Genomic DNA, 24,269 nt, shown 5'->3' on the forward strand with positions numbered 1-24,269 from the left:
CTCTCTCTCTCTCTCTCTCTCTCTCTCTCTCTCTCTCTCTCTCTCTCTCTCTTACTCTGTCCCTCTCTCTCTTACTCTGTCCCTCTCTATTTTCCCAGACAGATGTGTCTCACAGGCGACGAGGAGTTTTTAATTCACACGTGTCTGACGTGAGCTGAATTCGCGGCGCGTACGCGCCATTGCACTTTCAAATGAAGCCGACTCTTTGTGCTGACGTGATGTATTACAACGTGTGTGTGTGTGTGTGTGTGTGTATGTTATGTATGCGTGTACGCGTTTGTGTATGACAAAAGCTGTTGAATTCACTCTGACACAATGAACGTTTACACGTGATCGCTGATCCAACAGCTCCTAACGGCCCTCGTAACATTTGGCTACCGTCGACGTAAATATCGCGAAAGAAGAAGGGCAGGTAAAGAGGAGAGGAACAATTAGTACAAATAGATGGGTAGTTAGCGCTCGAAATGTTAACGGTGCGTTAATTCTTCACATGAGCGCGGCATTTTCCGTTCCGAAAAATATGCAGATACACAAATTGCGGCGGCAATTCGTTCGCTTTTGTTTATCAATTATCGTGAAAGCGTCGTGTCCCGGGAAGAGCGAGCTCCGGAAAATGGCGAGGAGGCAATCGGAAATACGGCGAGCGTAAAACGTTCATTACTCTAATGTCGCGTTACAATTATATCGAGGCCGGAATTCCGTACTTCGTGGACAAGTCCGCGTTGGAGTTCGACATTTCAGACAAGCATCTCTCTCTCTCTGATGGACACTTATTAAGCTTTTCATCGAAGAGACTGAGCAAGAAGCTAAATTAGCGTAGGGCGAGATCACTTCATTACGCGAGATTCGCGATGCACGCGCGACCAGCGAAATTGCATTTCGCCGGAAATCCTCTCAATTCTCGAACATTAAACGACCACCCCGCGGTCTGAACTCACAGACAAAGCCAAAAGCAAGCATGGTAAAGCGAGGTCCACTCGAGTTCGCTTGTATTTAAATAATAAATATGAGATTTCGTTGTCTCTCTTCGCAGTCGCAGAACTTAAATCCTCGAAAATCCACCGGATTTTCTCCCCTAAACCCCGGGAATTTTCAGTCACCCAGATCTCCAAGGGATCGAGTCGTTAAAATTGGTTAGCAGCGACAAAAGCTCGGGAGAGTGGAGGGAGGAGGTGAGAAGAGGAAGCGACCAGAAGGCCCACAGGGACATGCTACTCTTCGAAGTTAGATTACTCACCGGGCAAGGATAGTTATAACGATCCTTAGACATGTGCAGCCGACTTTAGCGCTCATACCTCAGGCGTACTAGAGAAGCGTACTATCTCTGATGAGAATAGCGGAATAACGCGAAAGTTTCGCAGCATGGCATCAAGCGTTTCGGCCGAAAAGTGGAACGGACGAGAAGAGCCGTCTCGTGTCGTGTACAGCGTCTATATGCGATCGTAAATCGGTCATTTGTTGGAGCGGAATGTTAATAGGGAGAGGCACACGTGCGTGTGCGCGAACGAGCGATCGATGCATTGTTGTCGATGTGTGCGATGCGATGCGTAACCTCACGATGCAACGCCTATGTGTTCCTTGCGTCGAACGAAGACGCGCGTCGACTATTCATGCTGCAATATATCGTGAGTTGAGTCATAAATAATGTTTTTTTTTCTTTTTTCTAAGTGTCACTTTCGCACTGCAGTGCAACTTGTGTACAGTGCACCGGTCTGTGCGTGTGCTAATTCGTTTGCTTGCACACTGAGACAAGAATACTTGAAAATCTATTTGTGGAAAGTGAAGTTTATTTCTTTCTGCGAATAAACTTTATACCTCACACAGATAAATTTTCAAGCATTTTTTCTCAGTACACTGAGCCAAAAATACTTGAAAATTTATTTACGGAATATAAAGTTTATTTTCCTGCGAATAAACTTTATATCTCAATTATAAATAAATTTTCAAGCATCTTTTTTTCAGTGCACTACGAAAAAAATACTTGAAAATTTGTTTGCGCGATGGAGAGAATATTGTAATAAAAATTACAATTCAACTTTAGTAGTCCAGAAATAGACTAGTGCTATTACAAAAAATGGTAGTAAAAATGTTCCCAAATGTAGAGTAAGAGTTATCATGTTTATGGTCATTTTTACTATGTTTCACATTTTTTGCAATAGTGCCAGCTTATTCCCGAACTACTGCAATTACATTGTAATTTTTACTATAATATTCTCTTCGTACGTAAATAGATTTGCAAGCATCTTTTTCTCAGTGCATAAGAGTTTCGCTGATTGTGTGTTTGGAGTATTTTTATTTATATCTGCAAAGTTAAATTTATTAACGTCAACCATTTTCGTAATCTGAGAAGCCACTGTAATAGTGCGCAGCGGGATTGCCATATTTTTTACCAATTTATCCTTTGACATATACCAAAAAATTCTAGTTCAAAGACTGTAAAAGTCGTACGAAAGACCTCTCGGACTGTAAGGATCAAAGCATACGACAACATATGAATTTTGGAAAGGCAATACCATGGTTACAGTAACGAGCAATATTTATGATGATGTATACGGCAGTAAAACCCTGAAAACGTTGGAAAATGTCAGCGTCGGTTGGTTCAAGAAATTTAGGGCCAGGAATTTCAATCTCGACGATGAGCTTCGCTCTAGGCAACCACCTGGTTTAGAAGACACCGATATTGCTGTAGTAGCGGAAGCCGAGCCAAAACTTACTACACGATAAATCACAGAGAAGCTCGAAGTCTCTCAATCAACAGCAGCTTAAGAAGTTTCTTTTAAAACTTATCCGACACAATTCATGACTTAACCCAATACCTCTCGCACGATTCATAAATACAATGTTTCTTGGTTTTAAGTCTTATTTATTTATTTATTTATTTATAAATGCGTATTGCCACGTATCCCTGAATATATTTTGAATAATCTCTCACAGAATATAATGTCCTCGCTCGGTGATTTTTGTCATCCGTGCGATCAGCGCAATTTGCGTCTAAATATTGCACGCGATATGACGTTTCATAAGCGTGTTGGAATTGCACGCTCATCATTCTTGACATCCAACAACGTCCAAGTCCATCGCTGCGTCTCGGTCGCGTCGTTCTGCATTCGTTCAGGTTCCTCACGCAAAATCCTCGCCCTCGTTACAGTTTTCGGCACGCCTGCTCGGACTTGATTAAACGTCGTTGTACGAAGAGATTCATTAATTATTTACTAATTATTTACCAATTATTATTTATTGTTTTATTTATTAATAAAATAATTTCTTTTTAAAACTTCCATACACTTTAATATTTGATAATATCCGCGCCAGAGTGCCGAAACAGACAGAATGCCGGCTACAGGACGTTTGCTTCTACGTCTCAGTTTTCAGAGGTTGAATGCAAAGGTACAGGAAATCCATAAACCTACCTTCGAACCGACCCTGCTTAAACCGATCCGGATCCCCCGGTACGGCATCCGCATTCACCGCATCCACCATGTGGCCACAAGCTTCGCCAAAATCTGAAACCAAAATTAAATTTCCGGATTAGCCAAACTGATAGATGCCAGTATATAGAGAGAATAAGGTACCTCGAGACCGTATATATTTTTTGTAAACTAACAAAATAAAAAAGAGAATGGTAATTACTCTTAAGGGAATGCCATATTTGAAATCTTTAATATCTAATAAAGAAATAATAAATAAAAATAACAAATAAATAAAATGAAAATAAGTAAGAAGTAAAGTAAAATAAGTAATAATAAATGAATAAATAAATAATAAAAATAATAAATAAAGAAATTGACGAGTAATAAACAATTGCTTCAATCAAAAACTAAGGAGTTTTAAGAAAATGCATATTTTCTTATTAGAAAAATATTTGATATATTATATTATATTATTTTATTTTAAATTAATACAAAAGTAAATATATTATTGGTACACATCGAATAAATATTTTATATTTCTTAGATATCTTTTCTCTCAATCTATCACAATATCAGTACAGTTCAACTTTACACAAGAAATCTTGTAAAATGAAATACTATGAAATATAATCTTAACGTAAATATAATTTTTAGTACATTATTTTCTCCATATACCTATTTTAACTGACGGAATATTAAAATATCTATGTATATTATAACGTAGATTTATTAGCTTCGCATTGGCACGTCTTTGTCCTACAGAAAAAGAAAGTACAGTTACAATGTAAGAAGTATGAAAAATTCCACTCTTTTCGTTTGCCAACCTTTACATTGCGTCGGCCTCCTGTGTCTCTATCTGTTTTCCTTTGACTGTTTGTTGTATTACATAAAATCGCGCGGCTTTCAGCCTTCGGCTCGACAGCTATCACATGATGAACCAATGCGATCACTTTTGTAACATCACCGACGTCGCAACGCGAGTTCATCAGCGCGATCGATTAACATGGATATACGGTTCGATTTCTGTTTGGCAATACAACAGGCATGGTACCGACGAATCATCTAGTCACACAATAATAATAGATCGCGCACGCGATCGCCAATAAGCCGTGATGCGGCGCAAGTGATAGTGTAATCTCTACATCGATACATAATAAGCAGAGAGCAAGGCAGCGAGGCAGGATACAATTATCGTTTGTTCGCGTTGATAAAATTTATCGTGTCGCCGCATGCAACAGCGATATAATTTCCGGACCTGTGTTAATCCGATTGGTCGTCCGACCGGCCGAAGAAGAGAGAGAGAGAGAGAGAGAGACACTGACTCGTATCTACCCTATTACTGTATCAAGTACCGTGTAATCTGAAGATAGAACCCGGAGACTGCCCATACCCTCCGAACTTCATGAATTATTTAGCGCCACCAGGTGCAAAAGCACCGTTTATTAAAGCCACGGAGACTCGGGTCTGATTTTCATGATTATGAGATATATTCGCTGATCCGAATATACGAGGCCGAATTAAACGCATGAATTTGTCACACTTGGATGCCGCGGCGCATACGATATTCTGCTTGATGTGCTTCCGCTTTGTGAACGCCGCGAATTTTCCCGCAAATACTTGCCGGCTATTTCCAGCCGCATATTTATTAGTATCGATAAGCGCGCTTATGACAAAATGTAAGATATAAACAAATATATTACCCAATTGAAAATTTTTCTTTGAACAATAGTATCTCCTCTATCAAACAATATAATTTAATTTAATGAATGAGATGATGTTTGGCACAGAATTATGTTGTTTAATAGAAAATTATTTCACGTTGGAGGTCAAACAAAAATCGATGTCAAGTTCGAAGAAACTTTTCTCTCAGTGTACGACGAAAGTTCGTAACGTCGTGTCAGCTGTTGCAGAATTCTGTACAGTAACTGTAACAATTACGTGCGATAAAATATATCATTTCCGAACGAATAAATCTTTCGAGACCTAAATATTTTTAGATTAGAACATTGTCTATACATAGTCGATCGTTCGCCCATCAGAATCGCCCATCGTTTTCTACCGCAGATCAGTATTCATGCATTCGATCTCCTGTGATCGATCAAATGAATTAAGCGGAGCCGTACAGATTTATCTGTTCGGCAGTAAAATATTAATCTACATTAGCGCGTAGCTTAAACCGATACTTTATTCACAAGCACAGCAGTGGAAAGCAGCCGCCTTGTGGTTTCCGTGCCGCCGCAGTGTAGTTAATAAGTAAGGCGACGTTTGCGCGATACTCCAGTCAAGAATAATGCCGCGCTACCCAGCCACATTACAGCGAGCGGAAGGGTTAACATTTCGCCAAAGCAGAAGCATGAAGCATCCGGTTGTCCGGCCGTAATAAATACAGAAATAGGTCCTTTTGATCGTAAACCCCGTCGTGCGTCACTGCCGCCTTAAATATTTGACGAACTTGGGATTTTACGGGCCGAGCTTTGAGCAGGATCCGGATTCGCGCTGCGTTTCCTTGCCCACCTTGTCGGCAACGCGAGAGCCGGGGGAACGAGCTCGATTAATTTTCCAGGGGCGACTGTCCTCGAGGCGGGTCATCGTTTCCGAACGACGAGTCCCAATAAACACTTCGTGCCTGGTGGACATTTGTCATACACAGGACAATGTTACGACGTCCTATTACTGGTCGACTTTGCTTTGCAGATACGGCGAAATTTGCATGCGCCGGCGTAAAGGAAGTATGGCGGGTTTACGTTGGGAAGGCACACGATGTCGAAGGCAATCTCTGCCGAGCGGATGAATTTTCAAGTGACAAAAGACGAACGAAAACGAACGCACAACCTTCGCTTGTGAACAAGCTAAGCCAGGACCGAGACAAAAAGAGAAAGCTAAATAGACCCGTGTGCAATAAAGTTGCGCGGCTCGCTTCGCGAAAACTTCGCGGCCGATCTTGATAATCCTCGAGACCGCAGTCGAGATCGCCCGACCTTCCCGTATACGAGTAATTCGATGGGTTTTCGAAAACTAGTTTCAAGTTCCGAGGATCCCTGCGGGATCTCACTAACGACACGGTGAAACTGTTACGATCTGGTGGCGCTCGGACACGAATTTTTGTGCCCCCGAATATACTCCAGGGACCTCTCCATTCCGTGAATGTGCCTAGAAAAAAGCGGAAAAGGATCCTTCCCATTTTAACACTTTGATTACGAATCGACAATTCGATTACATTTCTTTGTCCCTTTACTTCGTTCTTTGAGAAAATCATGTCATTCCTGAAAAATTCCATTTTTTTATTCAAATTATTTCTGAATTTCTTGTGCTTCTGTAAACCCCGAAAAATGTAGTGAAAATGCTCATATAATTAGACTAACAAGAAATTCGATATTTAGTATATTATTTCAGTATTCAATGAGTTCATTAATTGAAATTACAAATGGTTCTTGAAGTTACAAGTGATTTATCAAATAATAAATTATACCTAAAGTAAAAGTTATAAAACATTACATTTCCCGCATTTCAACGTGAATCACATTTCCGATAACGTCTTGTATTTCGTGTTCGAAAGATGTTTTCCAGAGTGTACTTGTGGAATACGTTATAGTGGGATACATTTTACATAACGATATTTCATACAAGTCAGTCCGATTACGATAAAGCTGGATACGACTCGAGACATTCTAACGGAATAAATCGAGATAGCGGTTACTTTCTGCCACGGCTTTCGCGCGCGCGCGTGCCATGAGATTACAACGACGACACGATAATTAATCAAAGAAACGATCGGAGTCAGATTGGCATTACTCGCTCTCCGCTATGTTGGAATCAACTCTCTCAATCTACAACTGCGTAATTTCTCAACAAGATAATGTGATTGCCGCTCGCATAAAATGAATCAATAAGAGGAAGAGAGAGAGGGAGGGAGAAATAGGAAATTAAAATAACACTCTAGAAATTATCAGATTCAGCCAAAGTGAGAATACATTTGTGATAATATCATTACAGTGGCAGCAAAGAATAAGCGGAATCTACGAGGTGGGATACGCGATATCCTTGGTAGCGCTGTTACTTTCCTTAGGAATTCTCACGTACTTCCGGTAAGTTTGCAATTTATTCGACGTCTTTATTATGACCGTTATGAGAATTACAGTATGAGGATTTATATCTATGCTCGTATATTAAGGTTGCCCCGTTAAAACTCCAAGAATTACTCCTTGATACATCACGTATATGTCTGATATACACTGAGAGAAAAATTATCTTAAAATCAACAAATATTTCCTTGGTGGGTGCCATTAACATATTTATTTAAATCTACATTCTCTTTACTTAAATCAAATATTATTTATTTAAATCAAGTAAACAATATTTGATTTAAGTAAAGAGAATGTAAATTTAAGTAAATATTTTAATGGCACCCACCAAGGAAATATTTGTTGATTTTAAGATAATTTTTCTCTCAGTGTACACTCAAAAAAGGACTCTAGTTACTATTTCCTGCAATTCCATATCCTAAACGAAAACCTTTAACAAAAGAATATTACTCTTCTAATGGTGTCAACTATTAATCGGAAATCTACAAGATACTGTTCTAACTTTTCTTTTTTTTGGGTCAGGAGGGATATGTTTATTTGAAACAGAATACGCTCTCTTATGTGCGTGATGGGAGAGACGCGACCAGCGAGACTGGTACCATGAATAAATAAAAGACGAAACTCTTCTAACTTTAAAAATATTGTGCTTAGAATATCTCCGTGTTGTTATTTCAGAAGAATCCTCTTGAGGCCATCTATAAGAGTAAAATCCTTTACGATTCAGAGGATTCTACTAAGAATGAGATTATATTTTTTGGATGTAGGGAAGACTGGACCTGGATGCCTCATATTTCGAAGTTATAACTTCTCAGACAACTAATTGTTGCGACTGACTGTACAAATATGATAGAGGCAGTCTCTTTCTATGTGCCAATGCCCGTCACCTATTCTGCCACCTATATATTCGCCAATTCTGTCACCTATATATTTTATATTAATCAAAATACATGTAGAACGTGGTCACGTACCTTGCTCTAGTAACGCAGTTACTAAACGGGTTCAGTTGCGCAGATCCCAGTAACGCAGGGTGAGAAGGCCACGTATAAAATATGTATCCTAACTAGTAGTTCCGGGATATCCGCGAGAGATCTTCGCAGCCCTTCTATCGGCCCTTAATTATGAGCCAACTTTACCTCGTCCGTCTATATGCTCAATTTTAATCATTTTATGTATAAAAATTACTTTTGTATTATCCGAAATGGTATATCATGCACTTGCAAAAAATTTTATTCTAGCTAGCAAAACGTTGCTTAACTTTATTCATTCACAATAGAAAATATTAATACAAAATTTCGAGAGGTACAACAATTTATTTTGCTACTACTAAATCAGTTCTTTTTATTTTTGAATTGTAATATTATTCCAATTTTAAACAACTCAGGGAGAAGTATCTACGTTCTAAAAGGACTATTTCGCGATTTTATATCCATTGTTTCTTTCAAGATAAATATTAAAAAAACACATGAGCAACATGCCCTCGGGTCTAGACTCGGATCTCCCCTGCGTACAGCAAACAATTTACATTGCTTACAAAAAGAGTCAGAAGAACCGTAACATTCTTCATTTGCTTTTTCTATTTTTAGAACATTTTATGGTGATCGTTGCGCGTATTCGAAAAAATAATGAAAAACATGTAGAATCGCGCAGCACGTGCACTCGTGTCAATACCTTTTGTTTACAGTGGAAGTTAGCGAGAGTATAGCGCTATGTAATAGTCAAATATATCGAGTTGATAAAAGCACTCAGACAATGGCTTCATTTAGACGCGTATCCCTATACTCGCACAATTGTGGATCTTGATTGTGGATTTCTCTTTCGCCATTCAATAGCACGAAATTAAGATCCATCGAGGAGGTCTCGATGAAAGCGTGATTAAACCTTTTTTTCTTTTGTGTAGGTCTCTGAGATGCGCACGGATTACGTTGCATATGAACCTATTCACCTCATTCGCGTTCAACAATGCCCTGTGGCTGATCTGGTACAGATTCATCGTGGCGAATCCGGATATATTACTTAATAACGGCGTACGTATTGAGACTATACTAGCATGATAAGAATATCCTCGATTGAAGATAAGATATACTTGGAAATCTAGAACATTTATCAGAGTAGCGGAAATAGTAATTTTGCAACGCGACCATTGCTGATAGCAATATCTTTCTTCTCTTTTATGTTTCCATTCATGTATTTAGCTGCTGAATACCGGGAAAAGTGCAACAATAATATATACGAGTGTACAATGCGAAAAAATCGCAAAATGTCAAGATAAAACAAAGATAAACGAACGTTTATTCGTAGAATAGATCACAATACACAGATCACATACGTTGCAACTAGATTATTAAAATTTTCTAATCGTACGCATTATTGATTTATCATTTATTAATTATTAAAAGAAGAGCGGGAACGATAAGTCCAGTAATTTGATATTGTAGCATTGTATGCTTTACGTTAACGTCCAGGAAGAAATATTCACGATTAAAAAATATCAGTGATCTAATTATACTGCGAATTAAGACTATTATATACCGGTTTGTGCTAATTAAATGGAATAATTGTGGCATTGAGGCGAACGTAATATTGAAATATTGAAACATACAACATAGTAGATCAAGAAAGCCAATAAACCCAAACATGTTACATTCACAAATGAACCAAGAAATAGGGTATTAAACGCCTTTGAAAAATTGATTAAAAAATTTATCTAACGTCTCATATCATTCTTAAAGTATGAGAGTCCTCCCAGTATTTCACACGGAAAAAACATTGTAATAAAAATGACAATAAAATTTTTGGAATCTTATAGAGAAAATATTGTAATAAAAATAACAATAAAATTTTTGGAATCTTATAGTTTCCGGACCATGTAGAATTATGACCGATATTATTATATATTTGTTTAAAAATGTTATGCACGTTTGACTTTCTACTACAAAGTTATTGTAATTACTTGAATGTTTTTTTTATATCGTATGCACTAGAAATAGATCGTCAAATTCTACTATTTCTACTATTTCTATAGTAATGTATACTAAAATTTTGGTATAGTCTAGTTTTATAAAAAGCATTATAAAAAAAAATATAATTTTAACATTAATTTTTACTACGATATTTTCTCTGTATACATTTGTATCATAAGTCCGTAGTCGTATAATACTTGTGCAATGTTTCTTCTTGCCATTTCCACTGAAGAGGGCCGGAATGACGATCGTACATGGTTGATTTTTGGGGGCGCTCGATAACCCATTTCTTGCTTCATTTGTGGATATAATGTGCAATCGACATCTTGTATGGGCTCTTATCGGCTCTTTTGATCTATGTTTGTGCGTCTGAGAGTCTGATAATGTATTCAGCATTCTCGTTCATCGGAATTTTCTCAAGTCACAAAATGATAATGATTGTAAAATCATGAAGAAAGAAAGATAATGACTATTCAATTGCACAGTTATCGCGTACGGTAATTGCAGATAAGAGAAATGTACGGTAATAACTGTCAATCACGTCATCAAGGGATACGTCGTGTCATATTTTGCAACTCGATGTCACAATTACTCTGATTGACTTGTGAGTGTGCGCAAGTAGTCGAGTAGTTTTGAAAGGACATTCATGAACTTCCGCGCTTTGCAGATACCATGTCGCGTTCTGCACGTGCTCCTTCATTACTTTCTATTAACAAACTACGCCTGGATGCTCTGCGAGGGCTTCTATCTGCACACGCTGCTGGTAAACGCATTCACCAGCGAGCACAAATTAGTGAATTGGCTGATGGGACTCGGATGGCCGATGCCGGCTGTAATCCTCACCTTGTATACGGCATTACGCGCTTCCAGTGACGATCCTGCGGACACCGAGCAGTGAGTAACATTTTGTCAGTTGGCAATCGCGTTAAGAGGATTACGCCGTGAGAATGAGCAACATTTAACGAAAGCAGGCCTTCGTCGCGCGATGATGGAGGTGGACGAAAACTGAGAGAAAAATAGATTAGGCGGAAAATTAAGTTTTAAGGTCGATAAAGAAAGCTTTTATCGCACAAAACAAAGGAAAGGAACGAAGTTACCTTTGCACTCATTTTTTCGCCAACTTTTGGATTTCGGACAAAATCGATTAGTATTACACACATTTGAAGATATAATTTATAATTCAAAATAATTCATCACACAATATCGTTAATTTCTACCGTTGTTCTCTCAGCGTACTCTATTTTAAAAAATAATTAGGAAGTCACGAATGATTTTTTTCTTAAACCACAATAAACAGAAATGACAACAATAAGAAGGATTCCTCAAACAAATCAAAATTATTCCATCGGGTATTTTAATGTTGAGAATCCATTGAATTTAAGTTTGAGTCAAACAATTACTTGTGTGTTTCTTCTTCGAGTAATATTTTACTGTTGCTTCGAGTAAATTTTCACTCGATTTGAACGAGACTTCGTTCGAGGAAATTTAGAGAGTATCATTTGGTTTATGGTTATATCACGGGTTAAAGCCAAGAAAGAGCAGTGCCTTGAGGGGGACGCAATTGACAAAGTCGATCGATTCCGCTGAATTAAGAAAACACTCTCTTTCGGTTTCGTAAATAAGCTGTTTCATCAGCTGTTTCATCGACGAACGAATTAGAGCGATTGTTTGAGTTCCGCTCAAGGAGGTCATTGAACCCTGACACAGCACGTCGACCACGGAAAAGTGATGCCGGTCAACGTTAATTTCTCAGCAAGAAGAGTATGCGGTCGGTCGGTCGAGTACGTGCTGGTAAAATTAGGTATGTCCGGTGTCGTGAAACCACGGCAACTAAATGCGCCGGGGTGGGAGATCGAAACCACGATGCGACAATCACGTTACCGCTCCATTATACGCGACAGCTAGATGAAAACTGTCGATATACACATCGAGAAAAGGGACCGCTCCTGATACAAGCAAGATAACGCTCGCGGCGGGGCGAATCAATATCGGAAATTAACGAAACGTCTCGTTTGTTTTGCCAGATTAAAATAACTCTGTTGGAATAACATATAACGGTGATATAAATTATGATGTATTTCATCAACTTCGCTCGTTATTTATTTTTTAACGGGTAATAATTCGACCGGCGAATTTTCTCCCAATCTTTCCTCCACGTGAAACATTCGGCGAGGAATTATTCATCACCGCGAAATTATTAGGTTGATTTGTAAGTTTGTGCAGATTTTCGAACAAAATTGAAATGCATTTTAGTCTTGTTAAAAACAATTCTAATTAATAATATATACGCTATTCTGCTCGACAATCTTTTGCCATTTTTCGCGCAATTTCATAATTTTCCTTCTCATAAAAACTCTTATGCTTTCCCGACGAAGAAACGTCCCAAGTGATTTTTCACATCTTCTAAAGAAGCGAAGTTTATATTGCCAAGAGAGTTTTGTAATGAACGGAACGGATGTTAATCGGATAGAACAATGTCGGGTGAATATTAATAGTGAATAAAATAAAACACCTCAGCCATACTTTTTATGGCAACAATTTTTATGGCAGTAAAAAAACATAATGCACCGGAAAAACTCATTACTGTCTTCCATTTTTAAGCCGCAACAAAAGCAACTATACTTCTTCAAACAGTATGACTTGCACTACAAGATATACTTTAAAATGTCAGCCATCAATGTATATACATAGATGACTGTATGGGACTATTCTTCTAATACCAACAGAAACCTGCGGATGCCAACTAGACAAAAGTCTGCACGAAATTATGGATCAATCCAATACTTTGACAATTATCACTCCTCTGTTATCGATAAAAAGGAAATGTCGTAAAATACACAGGGTGTGCACTATCGTTACCGTGACGCCGTAATCTGAGCCATTAAAGGGGTCGTCTACAATGCGGTCGCAGCACTAGTCTGTGAATCGATCATATATACACAGCGCCGTTGGTACCTGAACATCCTAGATTGAGAGTCACACAATTTTCGATCTTATGAGAATAATATTGAATTATAATTAAAGCTATTATAACTAGAATTATTTATGTAATTTTCAATCTGAAGCGTTAGATATAAGGCTAAAAATCGTATAACCTTCGATCTAGGAAATATTCGGTCATCTTTGACGCTGTGTGTACCTATTCCCTTCGCATAAACTCATGAAAGATGAAAAGTTTTATTGAACACATTAGTGAAACTTTTCATTTTTCACGAATTTACGCGGAAGAGAGAAACAGATATATGATATCGATTCAGTGCTGCGACTTTAAAACCTAATAACTGCCGTATTGTAGACAACCCTTAAGGCTCTTACCGCGTAACTCTTGATTGATGACGTCAAAAGCGAGAAAACGCGCATCAAAAATCTTTACGAGATACATTGAAATAAAAAGGTGCACTCATAAAGTGATATTTGAGTCGATTAAGCACATTTATAAAATATTCCAAAAACTTTCCTCTTACTCTAACGATTAATAAATCGATTAATAAACCTTCAAACTAACGTGAAATTTAATTTTATTTTTTAATCTAGTTTTTCTATGTGATTTTGTTACATTTATTTCACGGCTATTTATTGATTGTTAGAATAAAGGGAAAGTTTGCGGATTTGACAAATGTGCCCAATCAATCACGGGTGTCATTTTGCAAACTATCCTATTAATTTGACGTATTTCGCAAAAACTTTGGGTATACACATTCCCTCACTCCTCTAATGTCATTAATCAAGATGACCGCAGCAAGAACACAGGAGCTTCAATGGATATCCTGAAGGGCCGAATTTTGTATAAAAGTATGACAAACTTACGAGATGAATCGATTATTTACTCAATTAAATCATTTAGAATTCTACTTAAAGAAACTGCTGTTCCGTTATCAATGAGATATAGAGCGCGTACGATTACGTAAGGAACGAACATTGCCAAAGGAATCGTTTTACAAAGAATCGTATTAATGAGATTACTGTTTTTGTTTGATCGCCGCTCGGCAATAATGGCTCACGTGAAAGACAAGGGATAAATATATGCAATCTGGGAGAACGCTTTGATTGAAGACCCTTCTAAATCGCACGTTCGACCTTTCTGTAAGAAACGAGCTTTTTATAGCTGGCGATAGAAAGACCGCCTTACATAACTTACTGCTGGAGCTTTTTCTCCCAAAAAGATTTCGCGCAGTAATGTGTGTGTGTGTGTGTGTATGTGTATGACTCGCCGTATTAACGTACCGCTGAATTTAAGTTATAAACACCGTTGCAAGAATAATTAAGAAAGGAACAAGAATGCGGAATGGGATGGGAATATTTTCATACTTATTAAATTCAAAGAACACATCATGACCATCACATTCCTTCAAATTCTTCTTCTCGTTCCTTCTAAACATTTCTCTAACATTCTCTAACATAATATTTGCAGGGCTTCGATTATGTGTTAATTTTCAATGCGATTTAAAATGACGAAGCATTTCGACCAATCTCCTTTCACGTAACTTCGTATTCGTAAGTCGATGCCACTGTGATACGGCAGCTTTATGCAAAGTTAATCAATATAAAGGGCACGCGACTTCGATTGTAAGCAATTGAAACACGAGATTTGAAATGCAAAGCGCATGGAACAAGACAAAATTATCGTTGGAGTTTAAAATGTAACTGGTGAAACATGTAAGTACGCTATAAAACGGGGCCCCTGGGATCCAATTTGGTGGATTTATAGGTTCATGAAATTATAATAGGTACTTTGCATCGCCATGTAGCATGGCGCGAGAAAATAGTCGACGGTGGACTCGTCTTTTACAAGTATACACATGCCATTGATGCTCAGAATATTCTCTAAATGGAGGTTACACGATTTTGAGCCTTATGCGTATACGAATAAGATTGAAACCATTCCTCTCTAACTTTCCCTATCTCTCCTTATATCTCCTTGTCTCTCCCTGTTTCTTCCTGTCTTCCCCTATAATTATTAATTAATTAAAGTATATTTTAATTTAATTTAATTTTTATTTTATTTTTATTTTACATTTTTTATTGTTTTTTATTAGCTCTATAGCGCGCACATGTATTGTTCTAGTACAGTTAAAAAAGGCCATCATAAGTGGAGCTATTTATGCGATTTTCGATCTTAAACATTATGTGTAAAGCCGAAAATCTCGTGTAAATTTCGATCTAGGAAATGTTCGGGCGTAACGCCGTGTTACCTGAAACGTAGCTCGTTTATTTTTCCTGGAGAATGATTCATCGGGAATTCTATACGTGTGCAAACGTGGTAATTTATTCACACATTTACAGCCGTGTATACTTTATTTCATTAGACCTCACTAGACGGCACCTACGTCGTACAGTCTACGAAAATATAAGACGGAGGTTCCATCAGTGAGGGCCAATAGAGCAAGGACTGGTAGTGCTTGGCAAATTTGTTGAAAGTGACTTAACGAAAGAGCTGCGTCCTGCAATATCGGTTCACTGTCGAACGTTTCGGTCTACGCCGTACTTCTCTGGCGCAATAAGATCCTGTGATGTGTTCGCGTCGGTATATCGGCCGACTTTAAAAGTTCCACGAGCTTCAACGATTGAATGCGACACGCTCCGCCCGACAAATTTTAAGTACATAAGTGCATTAATCGACGTCGCTCGGTCGACAGGCGACACTTTTCAATCTCAACATTCGCCAAAGCTAACGATCCTACCAAGCTTAACAAAGTTGTAGGACAAAATGAGTTTGCTATGAATTCACTGAAATTTGCACTACATTTTAAGTGAATTATTATCCGACTACTCGTGCAATTGGAAAAAACTTACCAGAGAGTCAGATAAATTGCGAGAGTTGAGATACTTGAAGCTAAAGTTGGCACTTTTTATACATACGTGTTCCTCGGAGTTAGCGTGCTATTCTTGATTTCTATTTTTAATTTCGTGTAAACTGAATTGAGCTTTTAATGAAGTACTGATATTAAATATTAATATATAGAGTGTCCTGTTTTAAACAGACCGAATATCTCGGAAACTCTTTAAACACGTGCATTCGCAATACGATTTTCCTGGTTCTTTTGTTCATATCCGAGGCGAGAGTCAACTGATATCTACAATCGATTACGATTTTAGGATCAATGTACCTTATGTCGCATTACACGATTATTTATTATCGCGACGTTTGTTGCACGTGTGACAGCTATTTCCGGCTAATTGAAATCGCCGTTCGCCGATAAAGTCGCGAGGGTTCGTTTGAAGGGTGCTTCAGTGAGTGAAATAAAATCGGGATACGATACCGGCCACTCAATCTTTGCGCCGGAAACATACCGCGCGCACGGATATGCACGTACGAGAGCGAGTAGCGCTCGTATAACGACACTTTACGAGCAACGTCAATTGAAACATATCGGAACATTGATGAAATAAACGGCTCGATAACGAGCCGCATCGACGCGTTATAAAGCATCAATTCGGTGAAAACAATGTTATATTAAAAGCAAATGTTGTCGAATCAATTGTTCATGTAGGCGCGGCTATATGTGCCCAGCGAGACGCGCTCGCGCTTGTCACAATGATGGTATTTCCATTATTTAAATCACTCATAATGCACGATCTGTCGATGTAATGAGAGATTATATTAAACGCTTAATATATAAATTGAATAAGAAATCACTCGCGTGCAAATAACGACGATGTTAACACACGACGATGACCACACATAATACCTTTAAATAATCGGATTTCGGACTCTACTTACAATCACATTCATATTACATTCAATACGCATACCTGAAGAGAGAACGCTGTTACGTTCTTCAGCAACAACACTGTTCCAAGTATTTTTGTTATTTTCGGAGTGGCAACCGAATCATTAATGTCTTCCTCGATTTTTCTACTCTTTCCTCGAAAGAATTTCCAAAAAATATTGACATTTTCTTTACTTTTCTAAAGTTAAAGACCACATAGCTTTCCTGTGAAAAATAAGATGTTCAATCTTTTATTATTAATGATTTCTTAACAGAAATACTTCGAAAAACGAGTATTAGAGTAGCCCAGGGACACGAACAATCCTGGTTGCCATTCGAAGGATTAATACGAGCCAGAGTTATTTTTTGACGTGTGTATAAAACCAAGACGATTGACATCGCCTTATTTTAGAGATTGAAGACGCAACTCTAAATTAATAAAAGTCAGACCGACAAGATCGATTTACGTCGTATCCGATATGAGGAACTCGTATATCGTTACCGATGGTAAGATTTTATTTTTGCCTTCGAGAGAGAGAGTCTGTTCGCGCGCGCCCGATCATCTCGATCCGACGTCAGCATCTGCTTCACTCGTACGTTTATTTTTGCCGGTGTATTTCTGTAGTACACACCCTATCATATGGTAAATATTTTATAACCGGTCGCCAGTAACGCGGCGAGCAATATCTGGCGATCTTCTGATCCCCCCGTTACATCTTCTTCGTTGTGTGTTGCACCTTATTTCGCTTCCTTCATATCTATTGCAAGAAGTTAATCACTCATATCCTCTTGACATTTTTCACCCTCCTCCTGTGTCTGGATTGTTAGAATAAGTGTTTAACGCCACCCACAAACACGCGCCGTACGGATATACTTAGTCACGGATTAATATGCAATCGATTCTCGACACAAAACAAATCTGTTCTTTTCTCACTTCCTGTTTCCTTATTAATAACAGCGTTAAAGATATATCGTTCATGTCGGAGGAATCCCGCGCTTAATATTCTTACGCCAATATTAACGGTCCTTTCAACGATTCTTCAAGACAGAACAGTTCGGAGAGATAGATTTATACTGAAATTATTCTATCGGATCGATGAGTACAAATTTCAGTCAAGAGTCACATCGACAAACGTAATTTTGTGCGACCATGGAAGTTTATTCTAGATGAAATAACCTGTTAATTTCGTTCCGAGCAAACTTATTATTCGTTTTAGTAGGTAAGACGCAATTTATGAGGTATTGCCCGTACAATTCCTGCAAAAAGTCACTGAAAACTAGAAATACGCTAATATTTCCATTTTTCATATAAAAGTATGGTATATATACAGAGTGTCTGACGATAACATATAAAACTCTCGTGTACGTGTAGATTAAGTCAAACTAAACAAAAAATCTTCTACTATCTTGCAAACAACGCAACGTATAAAATTGCAAGGAATTAAAATAATACTTTCAGGCATCCCAGAGGAATTGTCGTTCCTGAGCATTCTAGTTAATAATTTCCCAACCTTAATGAAATTCGAGGAAAAAGTGCCTGTGTTCTAGAAAAAACATTTTGCGATTCCTTTTTCAATCTTCCTCTCGTGATAGAAACACAAGCTTGCGCAAACTAGCTCCGGCCTTCATCTCTATAGCTCTACGATAAAGATACACGCGCTGAAATAAATATCGCGACGATACACGATGTAGGAGACGCGCGAGAAATCTTGCAAGAGTTATGTGGCTCACTCACAAATTAATAGCATAACACATTGATTACTGTCACGATTAGGTGCTGGATCAACGAGGGCAATTATATGAACGTGCTGGTTTATCCCGTATGCGTATCCACCATGTTGAATCTGCTCTTCCTATTTAACATCGTGCGAGTGCTCCTTATGAAGCTGCGCGCCGGTCCTGCCATCGGAACGCGTCCGTCGCGATCCATGTTGCAGGCTTTCAGGTGACACACGAGCTGAATTCTTTATACTTCATATGTTACTCCTCGCGCGTCATGTTTCATATCGATGAGACGGCACAGGAAAAGGATATGGAGTAACGAACATGCCTTTTCTGCGCGGGAGGTATCGATTGAAACGTATTCTCCTCACGAGGAATTATCAGTGATTGCTTCAGTCGGTACTTATCAGGATTCGACGCTCGACGAATCTTTATGGGTCGTATTATCGTATACTTGAAACTAACCTAAAATTAACTCTGAAACACCACATTTTGGTGTACCACACACGTGCTATTGTTGAAATTCTATATAGTGAAAAGTAGGAAATCGGGATTGGTGGGAAAAAGAAAATTTCTGTTTTTACTTTACAATTACCCATGTTGTGCAGCCCTATATGCTGTTAAAATATAGAAGACACGTTAAAATTCATATTAAAGCAACATTTTTTTTTTAAACATTGTTCTACATTTTTTCAAGAAAATTATATCTTTTATCTTTAACAAATGGCAATCTATACAATATGGCATTACAACAAACACTACAATTACAAATTTACAAATAGCCTTTTCGTGATTAAAAAAATTTCTATTCGGCTTTTTTGCAAAATTAACATTTTTTATGGAACCTCAATCATAGTTAGTGATATAGACATACTCTTGGCATTGTAGCGTTCAAAGTAAAAAAAAATATGTTACAAAATAGTCACTTTTTGAGGAAGTATTGATAATTGAAAGTGGCTGGATGCACTATAGTCAATGTGTTGAAATCAAAGGACACAAAAGAAGTGTAGTGTTCTAATGTTAAGACGAGCCTTAATGTCGTTAGACATTAATCGATAGATTTGTTATTGTCGTAGAACACAATTTTGTTTAAAGTACGCACTAATACTTTAATTAAAAGGCTGACACTTCGGAATAATCGCTGATAATTTATCATTGCAAAAGAACGACTGTTCTTTGTAAGAACAGTCATTGACATGACTGAAATATAACTTGGCACATGATAATGATGATGATGATCGTCGTTACTGACGATTTACGAAAATCGGATCTAATATTTTGTCATCAGGGCGACGTTACTGTTAGTACCTCTCTTGGGACTTCACTATTTAGTGATCCCATTCCGACCGCCCAAGAAGCATCCATGGGAGCAGTTTTACGAGGTCCTTTCGGCGATTACGGCTTCCTTCCAGGTTAGTGACTTTAATCTTTGTCGGTGTCCTTCGAGAGAATTTCCTCTGTACAAATTGGATTAACTAATTAAGCTTGAATATTATTAATGATATATTATTAATGATATATTATTAATAATATATTATTAATAATATAATTGAACACTTCATTGTATACTTAATATATAAATATTAGTCAATGCATATTAAAGCTCGCTTACAAACGCGATTATACGATAAACGCGAATCGGAGTATTCCTTCGGAGAGTTGTATCGCGTATATTATTACACGCAAATTCTCCGCATAACGATAACGAACTGTGTATAACGTATATGAAAAAAAATGTATACCACAGAAACAAATGAATTAGCGAGTGTTTAATGTGAAAACACGTAAAATATTTCGGATACGATACCATTTTACGCACATTGATAATCCTCTACAACACAAGAAGCGAAATTTTTATTTTCTCTTCAAAACTGTCAAGCCCGAAATTGGAAATATCGTATAGTCGGAAAATGTTGCAGTTAGAGAAAATATGTACACGTTTATACTTTTTATGAAGCGTGTCATAGCCATCCGTTCTTTTAACCATTAAAATCAGTTTAGTTTAATCAGAGATATATGCCTTTTCGTACATATGCAATAAAAAAAATATATGCGCAAGTCGCACACAGGATGTTCTAAAATAATCTTATCCGCATTTAGCAATAAATGTTTCAGTTGACTTGGATCTTTCCCCGATATAAATATCGAAATATTAATCGTTCTTTACGTAAACGATAAAAAATAAGTAACTTAGCGCCTTCTCTCACCAATTAATTTTCAAGAGGACGATGATAAGTCTCAATGTTAATTTCGTTTGAAGTTATCATCTTGATTGTGAAAATATTTTGTGTTTTATGAGTTGATCAATGAGTTAATTGAATTATTAAATGCTGAAAATAAGGCAGAGAAAAAAAATTGAGAAATAATAATCTCTCTAATGAAATCTCCGCTAAAGAAAACTCAATTCCAAGTTAATTGAAGGCGTCATAATTGAAGGACAGTGGTAGCTTCGTGACTTTTTATATAATAAAGGAGTCGTCTATATGCGCCCATAAACCTTTCAAAGGAAAAATCTCGCCAATTGCGATCGTAGCTTGGACATTTCTCGTTGCGCGAAAGTTCTGCAATTCAATGCAGCGTCCCGGATTTTAAATAAAAGCATTGTACCGTGGTAATTATAAAAGCGCTTAATATCCCTATTCGACGCAATAAACAAAATAAAATGTCATCGTAATAAATAAGCATTGTTCTAAGTTCTCGTTTGACGCGATCGTGCCTATACGGGCATCGAGCGATCAAATTTTGCGTGGAATTGCGCTTTCATGCACCGCCGACGTGATTGCATTGTCATATAATTGCTTCATGTCGTATAAAATTGTATCGATGGAATCGCCATTTCATTGAGCAATTCTATCAAATAAAGCGTTTATCTTGGCGCTTCAGCTCTCTCAATTCAGTCATTTTATTTTGTCTGAAAAATACCATCGTTAGAATGCACACTTAAAATCTTGACAATGCTGCGTGCACTGAGGAACGCCGCAAAAACTCACCGATTATCTTCGCGATTTGTTACACTTATTCGGCCACCATTGATACGGCAATGATTTGACATAAGGCAAAGATATGCAAAGAGACACAGGAATCTGAAAGAAAAAATATGTATTCAATATTTTTTGAAATTAAATCTCAATTGATATCTCCATTTTGCGATACTTTGTGCGATATTCGTGTGCAATCTCGCGATCTCGTACAACGGAATCACACGCTCTATCTTGCGAGTCACCGGTGGTACGATTAAATTTGAAAATTAACCGGAAGTGCCTTTTTCACGTGCTTGTTGTGAAGCAAATTGCAATAAAGTCGCAGGGAATTTCCTCCGAAAGCATTTCTCTGATCTCGAATATCGAAATAAAATGCAATTTCTCCTTTTTCCTCCACAGGGTCTCTGTGTGGCAGTACTTTTCTGCTTTTGCAACGGCGAGGTAAGTTGTATGACCGCTGCGGTAAACGGTCGTTTCTGCTCTTCCATGGTAACAGTGATCTGTAATGATATTTTCTCTCGTGGTGCCGCCAGGTAATAGCGCAGTTCAAGAGGAAGTGGGAGGGCAACGCGCTTTTGCGAAAACGAGCCAACTCCTGCACGGCCACAACTGTCTCGGTATGCGATATCGACGAAAGGTCCGGCTTTTGTAACCAAAATCGATTTCAAACGTCGTCCAGCTTTCCCGCTTACTTACCCGCGTGGCTCCTTTTAAGAAATAAAAGCCGGCCGAGAGCGGGTGGATTAAAAGGAATGCAGCAGAGACACATTCGCTGAAAATTGAATTCCTTATCTCGGAAATCACAGATTAATTGGGGAATTTCTGGGTCCCTGTCTATTCTTTTTTATATATTCTATATATATATATATATATATATATATATATATACTATAATAATATAATATATATATTTCTATAATATATATATTTTATAATTCTATAATCTTTTTTATAATTCTATATTCTATATAGTCGCTACTGTTATTCTTCGTTTTCTTACAAACGATTCAGCCAATAATCTTTCTCTAATCGCTTCCACACGACGAAGCGACAACCACGCTATATATTATTTTGCTTATTCTGACCGGCGCTCGCGCGAATCATAACACCTTTTGTTTGCTTAACATGCAAACAATTGAAGCGTAAGATGAATAGCAAGCACGTCCGAACATTGTTCCTTTTGTTTCTACTGCTATTTTTTAATTTCATAACTTTAAAAAATATAATTTCCCGTGTGTGATTTTACGGATTCTTCCCGGTGCGCTTATTTCTTTTTTCATAGAAAAGTCGCAAACACAGGATTGGATAAAACTATCGTGCGCGCGGGAGTAATCTGTAAAATTTTGTCGTGTCACCTTTGAACGATTCGCGAACGCGGCACGATGAAAAGCACCCCTGCGATTTTAACGGAAAAATTCGCGCTTAACGCACGAATGTAACATTCCCCGAACTGAAATTCCCGTATGCACGACTCGTCAATGGTGCGATGCGGACTAACACGGTCGGCCTCGAATATTAACCTGCACACTAACGTATACACGTGTACTAACACTTGTTCGCCAAGCTGCGGTTGTGCAGTGTTTATCAGCAACGCGATGCACCGCAATAATAAACTGTGTGTTGTAGACAAGAAAGAAGAACGGGGAAGGGGTGTAAGAGAGAAAAAAGAGGAGTGGTGGAGAGAGTGAAAGAGAGAGGAGCGGAATGATAAAACAGGATTTGGAAAGAGTATAGTGAGGAGAGAAGACAAGAAAAAGCAGGAGAGGAAAATTAAAAAAAGAAGGGCTGGAATGGCAGAAAATACAAGAGAGATGAGCAATGAAAGAGAGAAAGAGAGAAAGGGGGGGGGATAAAATTGGAGAGAGAAGTTCGTAGGGAAAGGTAAGAGACGGAGAGGAGTTAGGAAAATTAAAAGGGAAAAGATAAGGAATGAACGAATATGAATGGGAACATGAGAGTAAGTGAGGGAAGGAAATGAGAGTGAGGAGGGTGAGAGAGAGAATGAGGGCGAGTGAATGACAGGAAAGAGAAAGAAAGAATGATAGACAGAGAGAGAGGGAGAGAGAGAGAGAGAGAATGAGGGGAAGTAAATAAAAGAAGAGAAAGAAGAGAATTAGATGAAAAATAAAATAGGAGGGTAAAAGAAAGAAATAGTGGGAGAAAAAGAAGAAGAAAAGAGAGAGAGAAAGAAGAGAAGGGAAAAAAGAAGGTAATGGGAGGGTAATGAGAGGGAGGAAGAGTGGGAAGAGACAAAAATGTGTAAGGGGGAAAGAAAGGGAAACGTGAGAATGAGATGTTGACAAAAGGTATAAATGAGGGGAGAGAGAGAGAGAGACAGAGAGAGAGACAGAGAGAGAGAGAAAGAGAGAGAGAGAGAGAGAGAGAGAGAGAGAGAGAGAGAGAG

General features: G+C 38.0%; 1 protein-coding gene across 9 annotated transcripts in view; it reads left to right on the forward strand.

The window, feature by feature from the left end:
- LOC116847823 (calcitonin gene-related peptide type 1 receptor-like) overlaps positions 1 to 24,269 on the forward strand; it is a 130,190-nt gene that overhangs the window by 102,930 nt on the left and 2,991 nt on the right. For 8 of the 9 annotated variants that reach the window (XM_032823238.1, XM_032823233.1, XM_032823231.1 and 5 more), the window contains 7 exons: positions 7,404 to 7,495; positions 9,390 to 9,516; positions 11,120 to 11,346; positions 18,937 to 19,107; positions 20,173 to 20,296; positions 22,265 to 22,306; positions 22,399 to 22,482. In XM_032823238.1, coding sequence (XP_032679129.1) covers positions 7,404 to 7,495; positions 9,390 to 9,516; positions 11,120 to 11,346; positions 18,937 to 19,107; positions 20,173 to 20,296; positions 22,265 to 22,306; positions 22,399 to 22,482 — 867 coding nt within the window. Of the gene's footprint in view, positions 1 to 7,403; positions 7,496 to 9,389; positions 9,517 to 11,119; positions 11,347 to 18,936; positions 19,108 to 20,172; positions 20,297 to 22,264; positions 22,307 to 22,398; positions 22,483 to 23,491; positions 23,747 to 24,269 lie in introns of all 9 variants that reach the window. The other variant, XR_004378825.1, reaches the window with a different exon arrangement.

The sequence above is a fragment of the Odontomachus brunneus genome, unplaced genomic scaffold, assembly GCF_010583005.1.
Source record: "Odontomachus brunneus isolate Ranch 3 - 2012 unplaced genomic scaffold, Obru_v1 Obru_scaffold_083, whole genome shotgun sequence".
Taxonomy (NCBI): Eukaryota; Metazoa; Arthropoda; class Insecta; order Hymenoptera; family Formicidae; genus Odontomachus; species Odontomachus brunneus.